Genomic DNA, 17361 nt, shown 5'->3' on the forward strand with positions numbered 1-17361 from the left:
TTACCACCACACCACTGATGAGGCATTCCCAGTGAACACGCATGGGATGAAACCTCTTATCTCCCAGTCACGGTTCTTACTGATAAGGATTCACATAAGAGTAAAGGAAAGAGTTTATATGGAGACTGATGTGTCATAGTTTTCTCCATTTTGTTTATGACACAAAGCAGTCTACAGTAGTTTTCATGGGCTTGTTGTCCATAAGTAGTTTCTTTTGCAGTAGCTTTCAAGCACTTTTCTGGCTCACTGCCTGACTAATTGTCTGAGTGTATAAAATCCTTTTTAAAAAACATATGCAATATTAAAGCATGTTGCAAGTGAGGCATTAAATTCATTACCTGCAAGAATCAAGCATAGGGACACTGCTGTAAAAATTGAAGGCACAATAAGTGCTGTGATGATCCTCCACTAGATTGAGATTTCTTTTATCCAAATCAGATGCTTCAAATTAGTGTACAGTCTAGAAAAAAGTAGTACAAAACATGGGCTGCATCCACACTGCAGAAATAATCCACTTTGACACCACTTTAACTGCCATGGCTCAATGCTATAGAATTCTGGGAACTGTAGTTTTGTGAGATATTTAGCCTTTTCTGTCAGAGAGCTCTGGTGCCACAACAAACTACAAATCCCAGAATTCCATAGCATTGAGCCATAGCAGTTAAAATGGTGTCAGATTCGATTATTTTTTCAGTGCGGATGCAGTCCATGTTTTGTACTACTGTCTTCTAGTCTGTACACGAATTTGAAGCATCTGATTTGGATAAAAGAAATGGTAGTGAAAAACAATAATCTGGAATAGTAGCAGACTGAGAAAAAGGAAGCCAAAGACAAGCAAAGACTGCTTTGATAATCAAGTCTGGGGCCAAACACATTCACAAATATTCATCAGACCCTGAATAAGTCTATCCTACTCCTTCGGAAAAAAATATGTTTATATCGTCAGCCATCCAGGGTAATATGCACAAGTAGAGACCTCAAGTGGTCAGAATGAGGCAGGATTGAAAGGTTAAACTGGGGCATGAGTGAATAATATCTGTACCTAAAAGAGTGCTCCCACTTCACATTCCTGCAACTCTAAAAAGCATCTGATAAAAATTAAAACAGATACAACTAAAATCCGTCATTAGTAAAACTATCAATAAAATTAAAAATAAATAAGTATACAAAAATAAATAAAATACACAAAAATTAAATAAATACACACAACTACTTTTCTAAGGAGACTTTTTAAAAAATATAGCCATTTAAAAGTGAAACATAAAAGCCCTATAGTACAGTTGTTTAAGTAGCTCTTTCACCATAAATGTTTCTCAGAAGCCTGTTGAAACAAAAAGAGTCTTTACCTGTTGCCAGAAAAACCCCTCAGAGGGAACTAAAACTAGCCTTTCTAGGATTCATTATACACAAACTGGGAGCAGCCACTAGGAAGGCCCCACCAGACATACCTGGGAAAATGGTAGGACAATAAGGAGGGTCCCCCCACTAAGATCTTAAAACCTAGGCCAGTTTGTATGTGACCATATAGTCTATCAGATAACTTGAACTATATAGGGCTTTATGGATCTTAACCAACACTTTAAATTGTGTGCAGAAACAGATCAGTAACCAGTAGAGCTGTTGTAAAAAAGACACCATTGAAATGGCAAGATGACACCTAACCAGCTTATATGATGTCTATATAGCAGGCATGAAGCCAGATTCAGTTTAGCAATCACAGGGGTGGGGGAAATCAGACATCAAATCAGATTAAGACTAGCAATCACAGGAGGGAAGAAAGTCTTGTTTATGGGCTGCTTGTTTTACAGCCTCTGAATTCCCCTGAAGGAGTCTAATCTTAGGAGACCGTTGTGCTGTCATTCACTGAAAGCACCACACCTGTCAGAACAAGGGTAAATACATTAAAAAGTTATAAAAGTGATAATTGCTTCAATATATTACCATAACAATGTAGGACAAAGTGTAGTGAACATTAAGATGTAGCAGGGAAATTAACTTCAAACATGGTGTCAGTGTGACAAGCACATGTCAGTGTATGTCTATTTTTAAACTGCCACCACTGGGATTTTCCACTTAGCATAACTATGAAATCCACATGTACACTAGGCATAAGTAAGCATGTGTATTTCTGCACTGTCATATGAGCCAAATGATAAAACTATTTCATTTATAGGAAATAAAAATTATTCTCAGTTTGTTCAGATGTATGAAGTTTCTTCATACTGGGTGAGCCTTTCAGTCCTAGTTCCTCTCTTACTTTGAGACATAAAGCTGCAGTAGTGCCAAGTGATGTGATAAATCTGGACTGGGCAACAGAGGAGGAATAACAGGGCATTTTTTAAATAATTGTTACTGGGTATCCATTGTCCCATTTGAAAAGGTCATCAGTAGAGACTTTTCCACTACATACAATTCTCATCTTCAGACTGTTGAAAATTATATTTTTTTAATGCAAATACACATCAACATCTTAGCCATTTTTATTATCCTGCCAACCACCAGAAAACATCTGAATTAAAAAAGAAGAGAAATCCCTAGAATGTTTAGCAAAGCTCAGGGGAAAAATACCTAGATAAAATACAAAACTGACCAAGAATTTCAAAGGAGATATCTTTGAGGATTATTTTAATTTATGGTTTGCAATAATTTGAAGAAGGCATTAAAACATGAATTTCATGATGTAGTTTGAATGTTGGACTGTAACTCTGGAGACGAGGGATCAAATCCCTGCTTGGCCATCACAACTCACTGGGTGGACCTTGGGCAAGTCAAACACTCTCAGCTTCAGAAGAAGATAAAGGCAAACCCCCTCTGAACAAATCATGCCAAGAAAATCCTGGGATAGGTTTGCCTTAGGCAGGTCACCATAAACAACTTGAAGAAACAACATGAAATAATGTCCTGCACTCAGGACAAGTGGCTACTGTCAGGACAGAATATGGAGAAACAGAATGATTTCCAATTGGCAAGGAGGTCAGGCAAGGCTGTATTTTATCACCCTGTCTGTTTAACTTGTATAATAAACATATAAAATAAAGCAGGATTAGTCACAGAGGAAGGAGATGTGAAAATTGAAGGAAAGAAGATTAACAATTTAAGATGCACAGAGGACACCATACTGGTGCCAGCAACGACTCATAACAATTACTGAAGAAAGTCAAGGAAGAAAATGCATAGGGAGGCTTACAGAAAAACACGAAAAAAACAAAAATAACGACCACAGATGTTTTAAATAATTTAAAAGTGGATAAGGAAGACATTTAAACAGTTCAACATTTTTCCATACTTCAGCTCAGTCATTAATCAAAATGGAGGCTGCAGTCAACAAATTACAAGAAGGCTAGGACTTTGAAAGGCAGCTATTGTATGTAGGAACTAGACAAGATCCTTAAGTGTACAAATATATCGTTGAATGTTAAACTTAGGATTGCCTATGCCATCATATTTCCAGTTTCTATGTATTACTGTGAAAGCTGGACAGCGAAGAAAGCTGTTGCAAGAAAATCAGCTCATTTGAAATGTGGTGCTGGAGGAGAGTTCTCCAGATACTGTAAACTGGTAAAAAGACAGATAAGCAAATCAAGTCTAAACTCTCCTTGGAAGAGTTTATGACTAAACTGAGATACCTTAGCCATATAATGAGTGACTCACTAGAAAAGAGAATGATGCTTTGTAAGGTAGTAGGCAGTAGGAAATGAGGAAGACCCCATTTCAGATGGAGAGAATCAGAGAAGCCACGGCCATGAATCTGCAAGACCTGGTCAGGGCTGTTGATGACAGGCTAACTTGGTGGTCTTTCATTCATGGGGTTGCCATAAATCGAAGTTGACTTAAAGGCAGTTAACAACAAAGGAATCATAAGATTCACATACCAAAATTAAATGGTTATTCCAAGTCCAGTCCCCCAGAATCCTAGTCCAACGCTCAAATCACTTCTCCACACTGGCCCACAAGATAACTCTGTATCACTTTAAAAACTGGGCTGTGCTTGGAAGGAAGTTCACTGAACGTGAGGGAACATTGTTTCACATTAATTACACAGTCACTCCTAATGGGGAGCTCAATTTTTGAGTGTTGAAAAACATGTGACAAAAATAAAGCTGCTGAGAATGGAGAAGGAGAGAGTCTGCAGAAAAGCAAGCTGTTTTTAAGGGGGGATATACGGATGTGAGAGCTAGACAGTGAAGAAAGCAGATAAGAAGAAAATCAACTAATTTGAGATGTGGTGCTGGAGAAGTGCTGAAGATACTGCAAACAGCCAAAAAGACAGACAAATGGGTCCTAGAACAAAACAAACTGGAAGTCTCCCTGGAAGCCAAGATGACAAAACTGAGGTACAATTTGAGACAAAAGGAATCTGAGAAAGTTTCTGTCCACAGTCCTTACTGCAAGCTCCACAGCCCACTGTCCCTTGCTCCCTGCAGTCACAACCCAGAAATGCTTTTCTACTATCGGTTAACAGCATCCCAGCACAGTAACATTTAAATCAAATTGCTTTGGATTATAGGGTAGGTCTTGATCTTCATCTCCCATCTTATATTCGTCCAATCCTTAGAGAGGAGAATTCTGCAGTGAATTGTGACTGAAAACAGAATCATATTTTGTCTGTGGATGATCTGTCTGTTGCCAGACTCCTCCTGAAATGCCACCTGCCAAAAGTCATTAGGGTCCACAAACATCCAGGTTCTCCATTAGGTGTCCCAAGAACAAAAGATGGATCAAAACCCCCAAAAAGAAGCAGTTTCACTATTTCGAGCCTCAGCTGTTCATACAAATTAGGTGAAATCAGGACTTGCGTTCTGGGGTGGAAAACCATACTGAAATAATGCCCTTTTGCTGTGCTCTAACATGGAAATCGTGCTTTATTGCACCAGAATATAAACAGCACAGTGTGAGTATGTGAATTCAGGAAGGCCTAGGCAGCTTACAGAAGCGGTCTGGAGCATGTCTCCTGGCCCCAATGAGATACAGCTGTGGTGTTCTCTGACAGAGAAGGCTCAATGACTCACAAAACTAGTCCCCAGAATTCCCTAGCACTGACCCAAGGCAGTTAAAGCAGTCTCAAACAGGATTGTTTTTGCAGTGTGTTTTGGACGGAGGATGCCACTGTCTGGCAAAAGGGTTTCAGGGGCTCTGAGAAGCAACCCCACCTGCTCAGAAACAACCAGGATCTGGAAGGGAGCTCGAAGGAACGCATCACTAGCACCTTCCAAATCTTGCCAAAGCAGCAATTTGTAGCTCTCCTGCTCTCACGGAGCAGCACAAAATGGGGCCCTCCACCAACAAAGCCTGTCCCAAATGCCCCCATATATTTGTTGAATATGATGTTAATATCCATATTATGATGATTGTGTTTCTGTTAACATACACACACATACATATAACTTATTATAATAATGTTATTAGAATGAAAAAACACATAATAAATGGTCACCTTATTATCTCTGCCCTTTTTCTTGGGAAGCTGTTCTGCCACTCTTCTTCCCAGTGTCAACGGTTTCCTTCCACCCAAGCTTTTGCCATATGAAATCTTTTGCACAGGTTTGCTTACAGCCATACATCAGGTTGTTTTTAATAACAATAGAATTCAAAGATATTGCCATGGTGTCAGTCTGTAGAATCAGCACCCAGAGAGATCGTGTAGCACCTGAAAGGAAGAAGCTGGCAGCAGGAGTTTTCCTACTAGACTTATAGTCTACTTCCTCAGATGCATAAAGTCTAGGAATGCTCCTGCTGCCAACTTCTTCCTTTCAGTTCCTTCCAAAAGTGCTACAAGATAACACACCTTTTAAACGATCACTATCATCCCCTCCATCTTTTTCCCCACGCATTTCTTAGGTCCAAAACACACTGTAGAAATAATCCAGTTTGAGACCACTTTAAGTGGCCTGGCTCAATGCCAGGGGATGCTGGGAACTGTAGTTTTGTGAGACATAGAGCCTTCTCTGACAGAGGAAGTGTCTGGGGCCACAACAGTTCCCTGGATTCTCTAGCACTGAGCCAGGGCAGTGAAAGCGGCCTCAGGGGGGGCTGGCTTCCAGCGAGTGAGGAGGGCTGGCTTGTCTCTCCTGGGCCCGGGAAGAAGGGGAGTCCGGAGAGCCCCTCCTCTCAGCAGGAATGGCTCCAGAAAGCAGCTTCTATTCTGGGCCTTCTCGGAAAACCTTTCCCGAGAGCTGCCTGCAGCCAGTCGGCCTCCTCTTGGGTGACATGAGGCCAGGGCCTGCCCGCCCCCCCGCCCGCCCGCCCTGGGATGGCCCCGCTGACCCTCTCCTCCTCCTCCTCCCGGCAGAAGCGCCGCTCCAACAGGGGTCCGGGCTGTTCTGCCAGGCAGCAGGGCTGGGTTCCCAGCGGGGCCCCGGGCAAAGCCCCGCTCCCTCCCTCGGCCTCCTCCTCCTCCTCCTCCTCCGGGGAAGAAGGCACGGCCAAGACCCTCTCTCTCTCTGAGTGAAGCAGCCTTGCCTTCAGCCGGAGGGCGACTCGCCAAACAAGCCCGCTCTTTCTTTCTTTCTTTCCTTCCACTAGAGCCCCCCCCCCCCAAAGCCAAGCTCAGGATGGCTATGGCGCTGCAGCAGCTCAAGCGGTGTCCAGCTGCTTTATTCCTACAGTGTAGATGCACCCAAGGGGAGGCGGGAGGAGGACGGAGCACGGCCCCAGGCAGCCCCCCTGGCCCCCTCTCTCCTCCCCAAAGGCCCGCCCGGGAGAAGAAAAGGGCTAAGGGAGCCGGAGGGTGCCAGACCCACCCCTGGCCCGCCCGCTTTCTCAACCTCCCCCCTCCTTCCTTCCTTCCTTCTTCTTTCTTTTTCTCCCTCCCTCCTTCCCTCCCTCCTTTCATTTATTCTTCCTTCCTTTCTTCTCTCTCTGCCTCTCTCTTCTGCGGGAGAAGGCGGCCTTGAGGCGGGAGACTGGGAAGGAAGTCCAAAGTGGCAGCGCCTCCCCTTTGCCCCCGGCTCCTCCAGACCAGCCCCGACGCCGCCGCTGCCCTTGCTCTCTTGCTGCTCTCTTGCTCGCTGCAGGGACTGAGGGAGAGGGGTCCTGCTGCTGCTGCTGTCGCCCCCCGAGGAGTCCCGGGAGAAAGGAGCAGCCCCTGGATGGCTTCCTTGGCGAAGCGAGGGGCCCGGAGGCTGCTGGCGGCGCTGCTCTCCCGGGCCCCGGGGCCCCGCTCCCTCCACCGCCCCAGGTGAGACCCCGGCCCCGCCGCAGGAAGAGGGCCACACCGAACTTTCTCCTCCTTTTCCAGGACAGCAGGGATTCCGAAAAGCCCTCCATTTGGAGGAGGACTGAGGGGAGTGCCTTGGCATCTCTAGAGGAGTCTTGTAGCTCCCACTGTGCGGTGTCCTGCCTTCTTCTTCTTCTTCCTCCATGTCCTCCATGTCCAGCTTCTCTCCAGGAGGAATTCCAAAAGGTCCTCCGATCTGAGTAAGACTAAGAAGCCTAGATAGGAGGACAGCCTTTATAGGAGTGTTTAGAGCTTTTGATTTGGTCACATCCTCCATTTTTTGCTTGAAGATCCTCCATTTTACAGCCCCTGCTCCTCCTGTAGGGCTAGGAACTCTGGCCAACCTGTCTCTTCAAGGTGCACCTGCACTGTAGAAATAATGCTGCTTGACATCACTTTAAGTGCCACAGCCCTGTCCTATGGAATGCCTGGATCTGTAGTTTTACACAGTCCTTAGCCTTCTCAGGGCCAAAGAGTGTGGGAGCCTCAGGATACTACAGATCCCAGTATTCTGGAGGATGGAGCCTCAGGCTCTGCTCTGGTGCCACAACAGACCACCACTTCCAGAATCCCATGGCACTGGGCCCTGGCAATTACAGTGGTGTCAAACTGGACTATTTCTGCAGTGTGGATGGGCTCCTGGTCATTCAAGTGGTCTCGAACTGCATTATTTGTACAGTGTAAATGCCTCCTTGGGTCAAGGTGCACTCTGTAGATACTTGTGGCAGTTGTGTGCCTTCAAGCCATTTCCAACTTATGGAGACCTCAAGACAAGCCTATCAAGAGATTTTCTTGACAGCGTTTCTCAGGATGTTTTTTATCTTTATTTCTTCACAGGGGGTTTGCAATTGCCATCCTCTGAGGCTGAGAGAGTGTGACTTGCCCAAAGTCCCCCAGTGGGTTTTTGTGGCTGAACAGGGATTTGAACCCTGCTCTCCAGAGTCATAGTCCAATGCTCAACCACTAGGCCATGCTGCCTCACCTATATTTACTTCGACATAGGCTATGAGGGAATATGTGGCTGCTCAGCAGAAGCAGTTAGTCTAGATCTCATTTGGGCATCTCACAGCAAATACAAACCCAGACAAGTTTTGATTTTTGTGCTGAATACAGTTTCCGTTATCCTGAGGTATTGACCCTAGATTCACCAATTTAAACTCCCTCCCATTTTACCAAACCGCTTTAATCTAGCCAAGCACTTTGGATACTACCCTCACCCCTGAATGTTTTATCTCCCTTTTGCCCCATTTCCAGTGCCAGTGTGTGGACTGGGAGTTTCTCCAAATCCTAATAAAACGTGAACGTTGGTACAAAAAAGGCCAGAGATGGGTGGTTGTGGGATTAGTATAAACAGAGAGCAAGAATCCTATCAATTACATGTCTGGGCTGGAGAACAGGAACAAACGTCTCTGAAGTCACTCCTGGTAGGCCTTTGTCAATGGCTTTCTCACACACTATATTTTTAAATATTTGGCGACAGCAGTGGATTTATCTCAGCAGTTATCTCTTTGCTGCCAGCAGTGAATGTTACATCAAAGACGCCACGTTCATGATCAGCCAGCCAAGTTTCTGCAAAAGTACAGGCCACGAGGGCAGACAGCTCAGACCTGGCTAGAGCCACCACCACCACCACCACCACCGTCTTGACTACCCAGGGACCAGTCAGGTTCTTCCTTCGTGTGACAAGCGTTCGGGGAGCAAGGAGCAGTTGTGTCCCCCTCTGGTTCTTTCAGGACAGGAATGAGCACTTTAAGGCTCTGCAAGTATAGGTGTTGGACTGTAATTCCCACCATCCCTCACCACTGTATTATGCTGGATGAAGCTAATGGGATCTGCAATCCAACAACACCCGGAGGGCCACAAATGGCCCATTCCTGCTTTTATAATCTTATTGTTATGAGCCAATGAAACTGATGTTATAGGACACAAACTGACAGGCTTTATTTGGCTTTTAGTAGAGTGTAGTAGTGGTGTAGTAGTTTGAGCATTGAACTATGATTCTGGAGACCAAGATTCGAATCCCAGCGTGGGGTACATGTAAACCCACTGGGTGACCTTGGGCAAGCCACACCCTCTCAGCCTCAGAGGATGGCAATGGCAAACCCCCTCTGAACAAATCTGACCAAGAAAACCCCATGATCTTACAGTCGCCATAAGTTGGTAACAACTTGAAAGCACATAACAACAACAAACATTGAGATGTGAAGGATGGTGAGGAGGCAGAAAAATCAGAGGAAAACTGTTTCCCTAGTTTTGGAAGCGTGTGGGTGGATTACTCCCTTTATATTTTCTGGTCCCCTTTGCCCTAACATTTTCTAGAATTGCATTGGTTCAGAAGGGACAGATAATTGTAGCAACAAGGCACAAAGAAGCAGTATAAGTTCAGTTTAAGCAAAAGGGAAACAAGTTGGGTGGATCTGAGTTACATGACCCTTTTAATGAAATCTGTGCCTGCTACCTCTCTACAGAGAGCTCTTTGAACAACTTGGGGCTTTCCTGCTCTGTTCCATGGGGAGAGTACTGGAATATAGAGGTGAAAGTGTTACCTTGAATCAACAGATGCAAAGGGGCTTTTAAGGTCAGCCAAGATAAGCTGGCGCTGTGTTTCAATAATTAAAACTATGTTGAAGTTTCCTCTGAATTTAATCACTACTGTAGCAAAAGAAAACAACATTCACAACAGATATGAACTGCAAAATAAATTAAAAAAGGAATTCTGGTGTCAGAACTATTTTCCCTGCAAGCCCTATACTTGTTTCCTTGAGAGGCTTTTGTACCTCAAGGTTCAGTTGCCATCTTTAGATAACTAATAAGAGCCAAGTGTGTTCTTATTGCACCATGTATTTGCAGCAAGGAGGCCCTCCTCTTGGAAGAACGCTGTACTGTTCTTGGCTCATTTGTTGACCAAATAGATTTTTTTTAAAGCAAAATGATGGTTATTGTGCTTTGGGGGCAGCAATTTCATTAGAAAGTCAATTCTGCTTTTGATTGAGTTGAGTTACTTAGTGGATACTTTGGAAAGTCACATGGAAGCCTGCAGTGTGGCTGATTCCCCCTTCTCTTTACAGCCTTTATATTACGTATTATTACTCTCTCCAAGCCTTTTGGAATGGACAAAATGTTTATCTGGTGTAATTAATCAAAACGACCAAACTCTACAACTCAAAGTTATGCTTCTACAGCCTCAACACTGTCAAATCATCAAAGTTGTTCACAAAATATGGCATGCTCACCAATTACACCTTGCCCTCCCTTATTAACAATTTGCCATTTTACCATTGATTCCACACACACCCCATAGGCCACATATGTCATCACAGTTCCCTGTGCATTGAACACTGACTCAAGTGAGTATAAGGGTTAACCAAACATGGCTGAAATCCAGGCCACAGAAGATAAAAAGTAAAACTCAATGCTCGTTTTAGATGGAGCAAATGTATTAGCAGATGGCAATATTTGTTCCTGCATATCCCAAAGATCCAAAGGGGGTTTCCCAATCACTCAACGTTTTGGACTATTTCTTTTACTTTTCTGTTGTATTCGAAAGTATTTTGTTCTTACTCAAAAGGTATTCATTCTTTCTGTTGTTGTGTACCTTGAAATCATTTCTGACTTACGGCAACCCTAGAGTGGATCTATCATGGGATTTGCTTTGTGAGATTTGTTCAGAAGAGGCTTGTCATTGTCTTCCATGATATTTTAATATCAATCTAAAGCAAATCCAATTCATAGAATTAAGCAGATGGTTTCCCAAGGCGAATGTGTGTGTTATGTGCTTTCAAGCCAGCTTCCAACTTATAATGACCCTGTCATAGGATTTTACTGGCAACTTTTATTCAGAGGAGATTTGCCATTGTCTTCCTCTAAGGCTGAGAGATTGTGAGTTGCTTAAGGTTACTCAGCAGGACCACCAACTGTAACAAAATGATCTAGATAGTAGAGGAACACCTTGTTAATCTAAATGAATTTAAGTCTCCAGGACCAGATGAACTACATCCAAGAGTATTAAAAGAACTGGCAAATGTAATATCGGAGCCATTGGCAATAATCTTTGAGAACTCCTGGAAAACAGGAGAAATCCCAGCAGACTGGAGGAGGGCAAACGTTGTCCCCATCTTCAAAAAGGGGGAAAAAGAGGATTCCAACAATTATCATCCAGTTAGTCTGACATCAGTACCAGGAAAGATTCAGGAGCAGATCATTAAACAGAGAGTCTGTGAACATCTAGAAGGCAATGCCATAATCACAAAAAGTCAACACGGGTTTCAGAGAAAGAAGTCATGCCAGACAAATCTATTCTCTTTCTTTGATAAAATTACCAGCTTGGTAGATTAAGGGAATGCTGTGGATATAGTATATCTTGATTTCAGTAAGGCCTTTGACAAGGTTTCCCATGACATTCTTGCAAAAAAGCTTGTAGAAGGTGGGCTAGACAAGGTAACTGTTACATGGATTTGTAATTGGTTGACTGACCGAACCCAAAGGGTGCTCAACAATGGCACCTTTTCATCCTGGAGAGAAGTGTCCAGTGGGGTCCACAGGGCTCTGTCCTGAGCCCAGTGTTATTCAACATCTTTATCAATGATTTGGATGACAGAATTGGGGGCATACTCATCAAATTTACAGATGACACCAAATTAGGAGGAGTAGCTAACACATCAGAGGACAAGATCAACATTCAAAATGACCTGAATAGACTAGAAAACTGGGCCAAAGCTAACAAAATGAAATTCAACACGGAGAAATGTAAGGTACTGCACTTAGGGCAGAAAAATAAAATGCACAGATATAGGATGGGGGACACCTGGCTGAATGAAACTACATGTGAAAGGGATCTGGGAGTCCAAGTAGACCATAAGTTGAACATGAGTCAACAATGCGATGCGGCAGCTAACAAGGCCAATGCGATTTTAGGCTGCATCAATAAAAGTATAGTGTCTAGATCAGTGGTTCCCAACCTTCCTAATGCCGCAACCCTTTAATACAGTTCCTCATGTTGTGGTGACCCAAACCCATCAAATTATTTTCATTGCTGCTTCATTAACTGTAATTAAATAGGTGTTTTCCAATGCTCTCAGGCGATCCCCATGAAAGGATCATTCGACCCCCAAAGGGGTCCCGACCCACAGGTTGGGAACCACTGGTCTAGATCAAGAGAAGTAATAGTGCCACTGTATTCTGCTTTGGTCAGGCCCCACCTGGAATATTGTGTCCAGTTCTGGGCACCACAATTTAAAAAGGATGTTGAGAAACTGGAGCGTGTCCAAAGGAGGGCGACTAAAATGGTGAAAGGTCTGGAAACCATGTCCTATGAGTAACGACTCAGGAAGCTAGGGATGTTTAGCTGGGAGAAGAGAAGGCTGAGAGGTGATATGATAGCCCTGTTTAAATACTTGAAGGGATGTCATATTGAGGAGGGAGCAAGCTTGTTTTCTGCTGCTCCAGAGAACAGGACCCGGAGCAATGGATGCAAGCTACAGGAAAAGAGATTCCACCTCAACATTAGGAAGAACTTCCTGACAGTAAGGGCTGTTCGACAGTGGAACACACTTCCTCTGAGTGTAGTGGAGTCTCCATCCTTGGAAGTCTTTAAGCAGAAGCTAGATGGCCATCTGTCGGGGATGCTTTGATTTGGATTTCCTGCATGGCAGGGGGTTGGACTGGATGGCCCGTGCGGACTCTTCCAACTCTATGATTCTATGGTTTCCCTTTCTGGATCTTTTTACAACTTCGAAACAATGCATTATTGGGTAGAAATTCTCTTTATTCATTACCAAGGTCTGTTATTTTTATTGTTTAATTAACTTATATCAAGTAACAAACTTATAATTTTTTTTTTAAAAAGGTCACTAATCATATTTTCACAGCTGAGTGGAGATTTGAACCTTGTTCTCCTAGAGTCCTAGTTTACCACTCAAACTAATACATCATTCTGGACCTCCTTTTTATCTGCTACTTATGAAGCAAAGGCTGTTGTTATTAAAATCCATATATGCTTAATTTGGAGAACATCTACTGAATTGCATCAGTATTCCTTCTGAGTAAAAATGCATAGGCTCAACTGAAAGCAGAGAAGCATAGACAATAAGCAAGATATGAGAACAGAACAAAGGTTCCAGGTGTAAAGCCAATGAGATTCACTTCTGAGTAAACTTGCACTGTAAGTCTGAAATTCTGTGTATTTGGGAGGAGGCCCCATTTAACACAGTGGACCTTCTGAGTAAATATGTATAATAAGATTGTGCTGTAGTTTTATGGGAGGTGATTTAAAAAGAAAAAAAGTATTTGGAAAGCAATGAAATGTATCTATAAGCTTAAAGTTCAATCTTCTGAAAGACTGTGCTGGAAAATAAAAATGTCAATGTAACATCCCCTATCAGCATTATATAACACCCCTTATTACAGATTGCCACAGCTTTGACTTGACATTCCCTTTTGTGTGTGCATGTTTCACTCCAAATTGTTGCTGCGTTGTATAGGACCTCTGAGTGGCTTTTGGCATCCTCTCACCTTGTATTTTGTCACCTCACTAAACAGTAGTATTTTCTTCCTGGGGAAATGCATTTTTGCTTTTAGAAAATGTCAGTTGTGATATTTGCTTTCCATGACAAGCCAGGGGACTGTGGCAAATCTAGCTTATCGAACACAAGCAACATACTGGTACAAACTGTCAATTGCTCCTATTCACAGTAGGAGTGGTGAGCCACAAGTGCTCTATGGTCAACTTATTGTTCCTTTTCTGGCATTTTTTTCTGCCTTGCTAGAAGAGGGATCAGAGGGGTAATAGGGCCTGCATTCAGGCAATATAAATGTTCTATGGTTTGTTTAGCTGCTCCAATTGCCAATAGAAGCAATTGGGGACAGTGTGCGCAACTAGACTTTATTAAATAAGCCAAGCTTCCTATGATTCCTTCCTTGTGAACTGGCCCAGTGAGTGATACATGAATGGTGGGGCTAAGCAAATATCAGAGGTAGCTCCTGAATAGTGCTGGTTATGACTTATAAAGCTCTATACAGTTTAGTTCCAGGCTATCTGGCACTATGGCCTAAAATTCATAGCCCAAACGATGTGGATTCCGGTTGTGTTTGGGGTGTAGCGTTCAGATGACACACGCCCCAAACACTGCTGGAAGCTGCACTGATGCCATGCCATCCAGGAAGAACTAGAGCCAAGAAGGAGTGGATCCTTCTATTCAGGTGGGCGCTTGTGGTTGCCATAGCCTTGGCGTTGGCGTGGCCATGCATCACTCTTTCAGCCCTATCTGTTTCAGGCCTATGTCTCCCCATATGAGACTACATGGACCCTGAGATTCACAAGAGAGGCACTCCTCTCAGTCCCACTTACCTTCATAGGTGCGGTTTATGAAAACATAAGAGAGGGCTTCTCAGTGACTGCTCCTAGATGTTGGAACTTCCTTCTATGTAGGCTAAAATGGCCCTTTCCTTGCTGATCTTGTATCAGCAGGTGAAAACTTTTTTAAAAAAAAATATTCAGACAGATTTTATAATTGAGGTGTTTTAAGGAAAGGTCAGTAAAAGCTGTATTGTTTTTAACTACTATTTAACTTTTAAAAATCTTTTTGAAGTGTATTTTTAATATGATTAATTTGGATTTCAGGTTGACTTTTTGTATGCTTTTCATTGTAATCTTTCTCATGTGCAAGCTGCCTTAAGTTTCAGTCTTGGACTGGGAAAAGGAGAGATATAAATAAAGAGGATATAATATTTGTATCCATAACTTTACCAGCAATGAACAACACATACATAATCTTTTACATTAAATTCTGCCTTGTTTTAAAGTATTTTCAGACATTCTTTAGAGCAGTGCTTCTTAAAGTTGTGATCCATGACTGGTGCCAATCTGTGAGCCAATGGTGGCTCATATGTGTTTGTATGTGCCTTCAAATCACCTGTTGGCTTATAGCAACCCCATGGATTTTACAGGGCTTTTTTAGGGAAGCAATACTCAGAGGTGGTTTTGCCAGTTCCTTTCTCTGAAATATGTAGCAAGATTTCAGGAACGAAGTGAAGAGTTTTAGCTGATGGGCACAAATATGACACACTGGGGGAGGAGGAAGTACTGTAATCGCCATTCCCCCATATCAGATAGCCTAAGGAGCTTTACATTAGAGGTTCTGCATACTTTTGACATGGTAGAATTGAGTGCAAAACACTGATGACATTTTAATAACATAACCATTAACTGAGTTAGCAGCAGCAATGCCATACTTCTTTTGTAGCAGTGCTCTATCATTTTATGAACCTTTCTTCTAGTACTTTCCAGGCTGAGCAAGCAGTCTCCCATTTCCAGCCCATGGGCATGCATTGCATTATAGAATTGGGACATTGCATCAAATACCCCTTAGATAAATGAATGCATTTGAAGTTGTCTATTAAGGCTAAAGCAAATATATCTGAATTGCAGCAGGCATTTCCCAGGAATTTATGATGACACTTGTCCTTTCCATGTGACAGTCAGCTTCTATGAATGACAGAAAATGGGACTTTTTTTTTTTTGGGGGGGGGGGGGGCGGTACTTGTTTATCCAAAGAAGTTCCAGAAATGAAATGGAACAGACTGTTTCAATACTATGATGGTCTCAGTTTAAGCATTACAGGACTAAAGGCATTCATAGAATCGCAGAATTGAAAGAAAACACAAAGGCCATGCAGTTCAGTCTCCTGGGACACATCATAATTATCATGGCCCCACAAATGTTTCTTGAACAGACATTAGTCATCCATAGGTTTTAATGAAATGAGTGTTCATGACCCTTATTATTGCAGTTCTCATTTCAGAGTTAAACAAAATCCTAAGGAAATGGAGGATTGCTTGGACACGTGGGTGCCACTGAATAGTTTGAAAAGCAACTCTGCAGTATAGTTGTTCTTGGCACTTTTATAAAATATGTATTTCAACAGAAGGAACAGGGTTTTTCCCCCATCCATGTTCTAATCAACTTCTAAATCCAGTTACCTCTGCAAGAGCTTGGACATTGTGCCAAAATCTAAGCATTGTCAGTTACTAATTATTTCTTTGGTCTCAGTCCCCATGGAAACCTGCATAGAAGAGGAAATTCACCCTTATTATACTTGCTTATACCTAGTTCTTAGGAGATGCTGAATGTCTTGAGTAGCCAGTGACTCTTGAGAATTTATGGCTGCTGATCTTCTAAAAGGCACTTTCTCTTCATCTTGATAGTGACACCAAGCATGGTAACAGATTGGAATAGAAAGACCTGTGTGTCCATGCGTGCAAGTGATTTTTGTAATAATGTCATTATTTAGATACTTCCCCCTTTCAGCTCCATTTTTCCAAGCTAATTTCAAGATTACAAAAGATTCTGGGAGTTTTGGCTGTTCTTAATCCTACTGTTGCCAAGAACATGTTTTAGGCATTGAAGGATTAAAGCTACAGCAGTAGTGGAATTGAGCATCTGTTAATCTTTTGTTTTATTTTTGGAAGATGATTTTAAAAGTTTGTTTCAGTAGAAGAATCTGACTTCAGGCCTAGATGTTATTTCATAAAATGTATAGAGGCATTTTCCCTCTAGAATACATCAATTTAATGTACAAATGTTGCCATGTCATAGAAGACCCTGTGATAGGTTCTCCTTAGGGTCACACTAAGTCAGAAATGACTTGAGGACACACATCAAAGAACTGATTTATTGTAACAAACAAAGAAGAGAAAAAAATATGCCATGCTTTCCAACTGGTTAAGTCTCTGCCATTCGACGTTCTCAGCTGCTTTTACAATGTTCCAGTTTCTGTCTCCTCCTCCCACCTTCTTTCTTTGTCCTTGGCTTATTTCAGTTGTTACAAACTAAGTTCAAAGTGCAATACAGATTCAGTCTCCCTCATCCAGAATTCCAAAATCCAACATACTCCAAAATCCAAAATTGCCCACATGGGTGGCTGAGATTGTGACACCTTTGCTTTCTGCTGGTTCAGTGTACAGAAACTTTGTTTCATGCCCAAAATTATTTAAAATATTATGTATAAAATTATCTTCAGGATATGTGTATAAGGTGTATATGAAACGTAAATGAATTTCATGTTTAGACTTGGGTCCCATCTCCAAGTTATTTCATTATATATATGCAAATATTCTAAAATCTGAAAAATTCCAAACTCCAAAACACC

General features: G+C 42.5%; 1 protein-coding gene across 1 annotated transcript in view; it reads left to right on the forward strand.

Moving 5' to 3' along the window:
- The first annotated feature begins 7021 nt into the window (after window positions 1-7021).
- The window catches only part of ACSF2 (acyl-CoA synthetase family member 2), a 92571-nt gene continuing 82231 nt past the window's right edge, over window positions 7022-17361 (forward strand). Inside the window, exon 1 of the mRNA XM_089537006.1 lies at window positions 7022-7177. Coding sequence (XP_089393132.1) covers window positions 7089-7177 — 89 coding nt within the window. The 5' untranslated portion in view covers window positions 7022-7088. The remainder of the gene's footprint in view (window positions 7178-17361) is intronic.

Source organism: Sceloporus occidentalis, unplaced genomic scaffold (assembly GCF_023333645.1).
Source record: "Sceloporus occidentalis isolate IW3139 unplaced genomic scaffold, rSceOcc1.0.p SCAF_1, whole genome shotgun sequence".
Taxonomy (NCBI): Eukaryota; Metazoa; Chordata; class Lepidosauria; order Squamata; family Phrynosomatidae; genus Sceloporus; species Sceloporus occidentalis.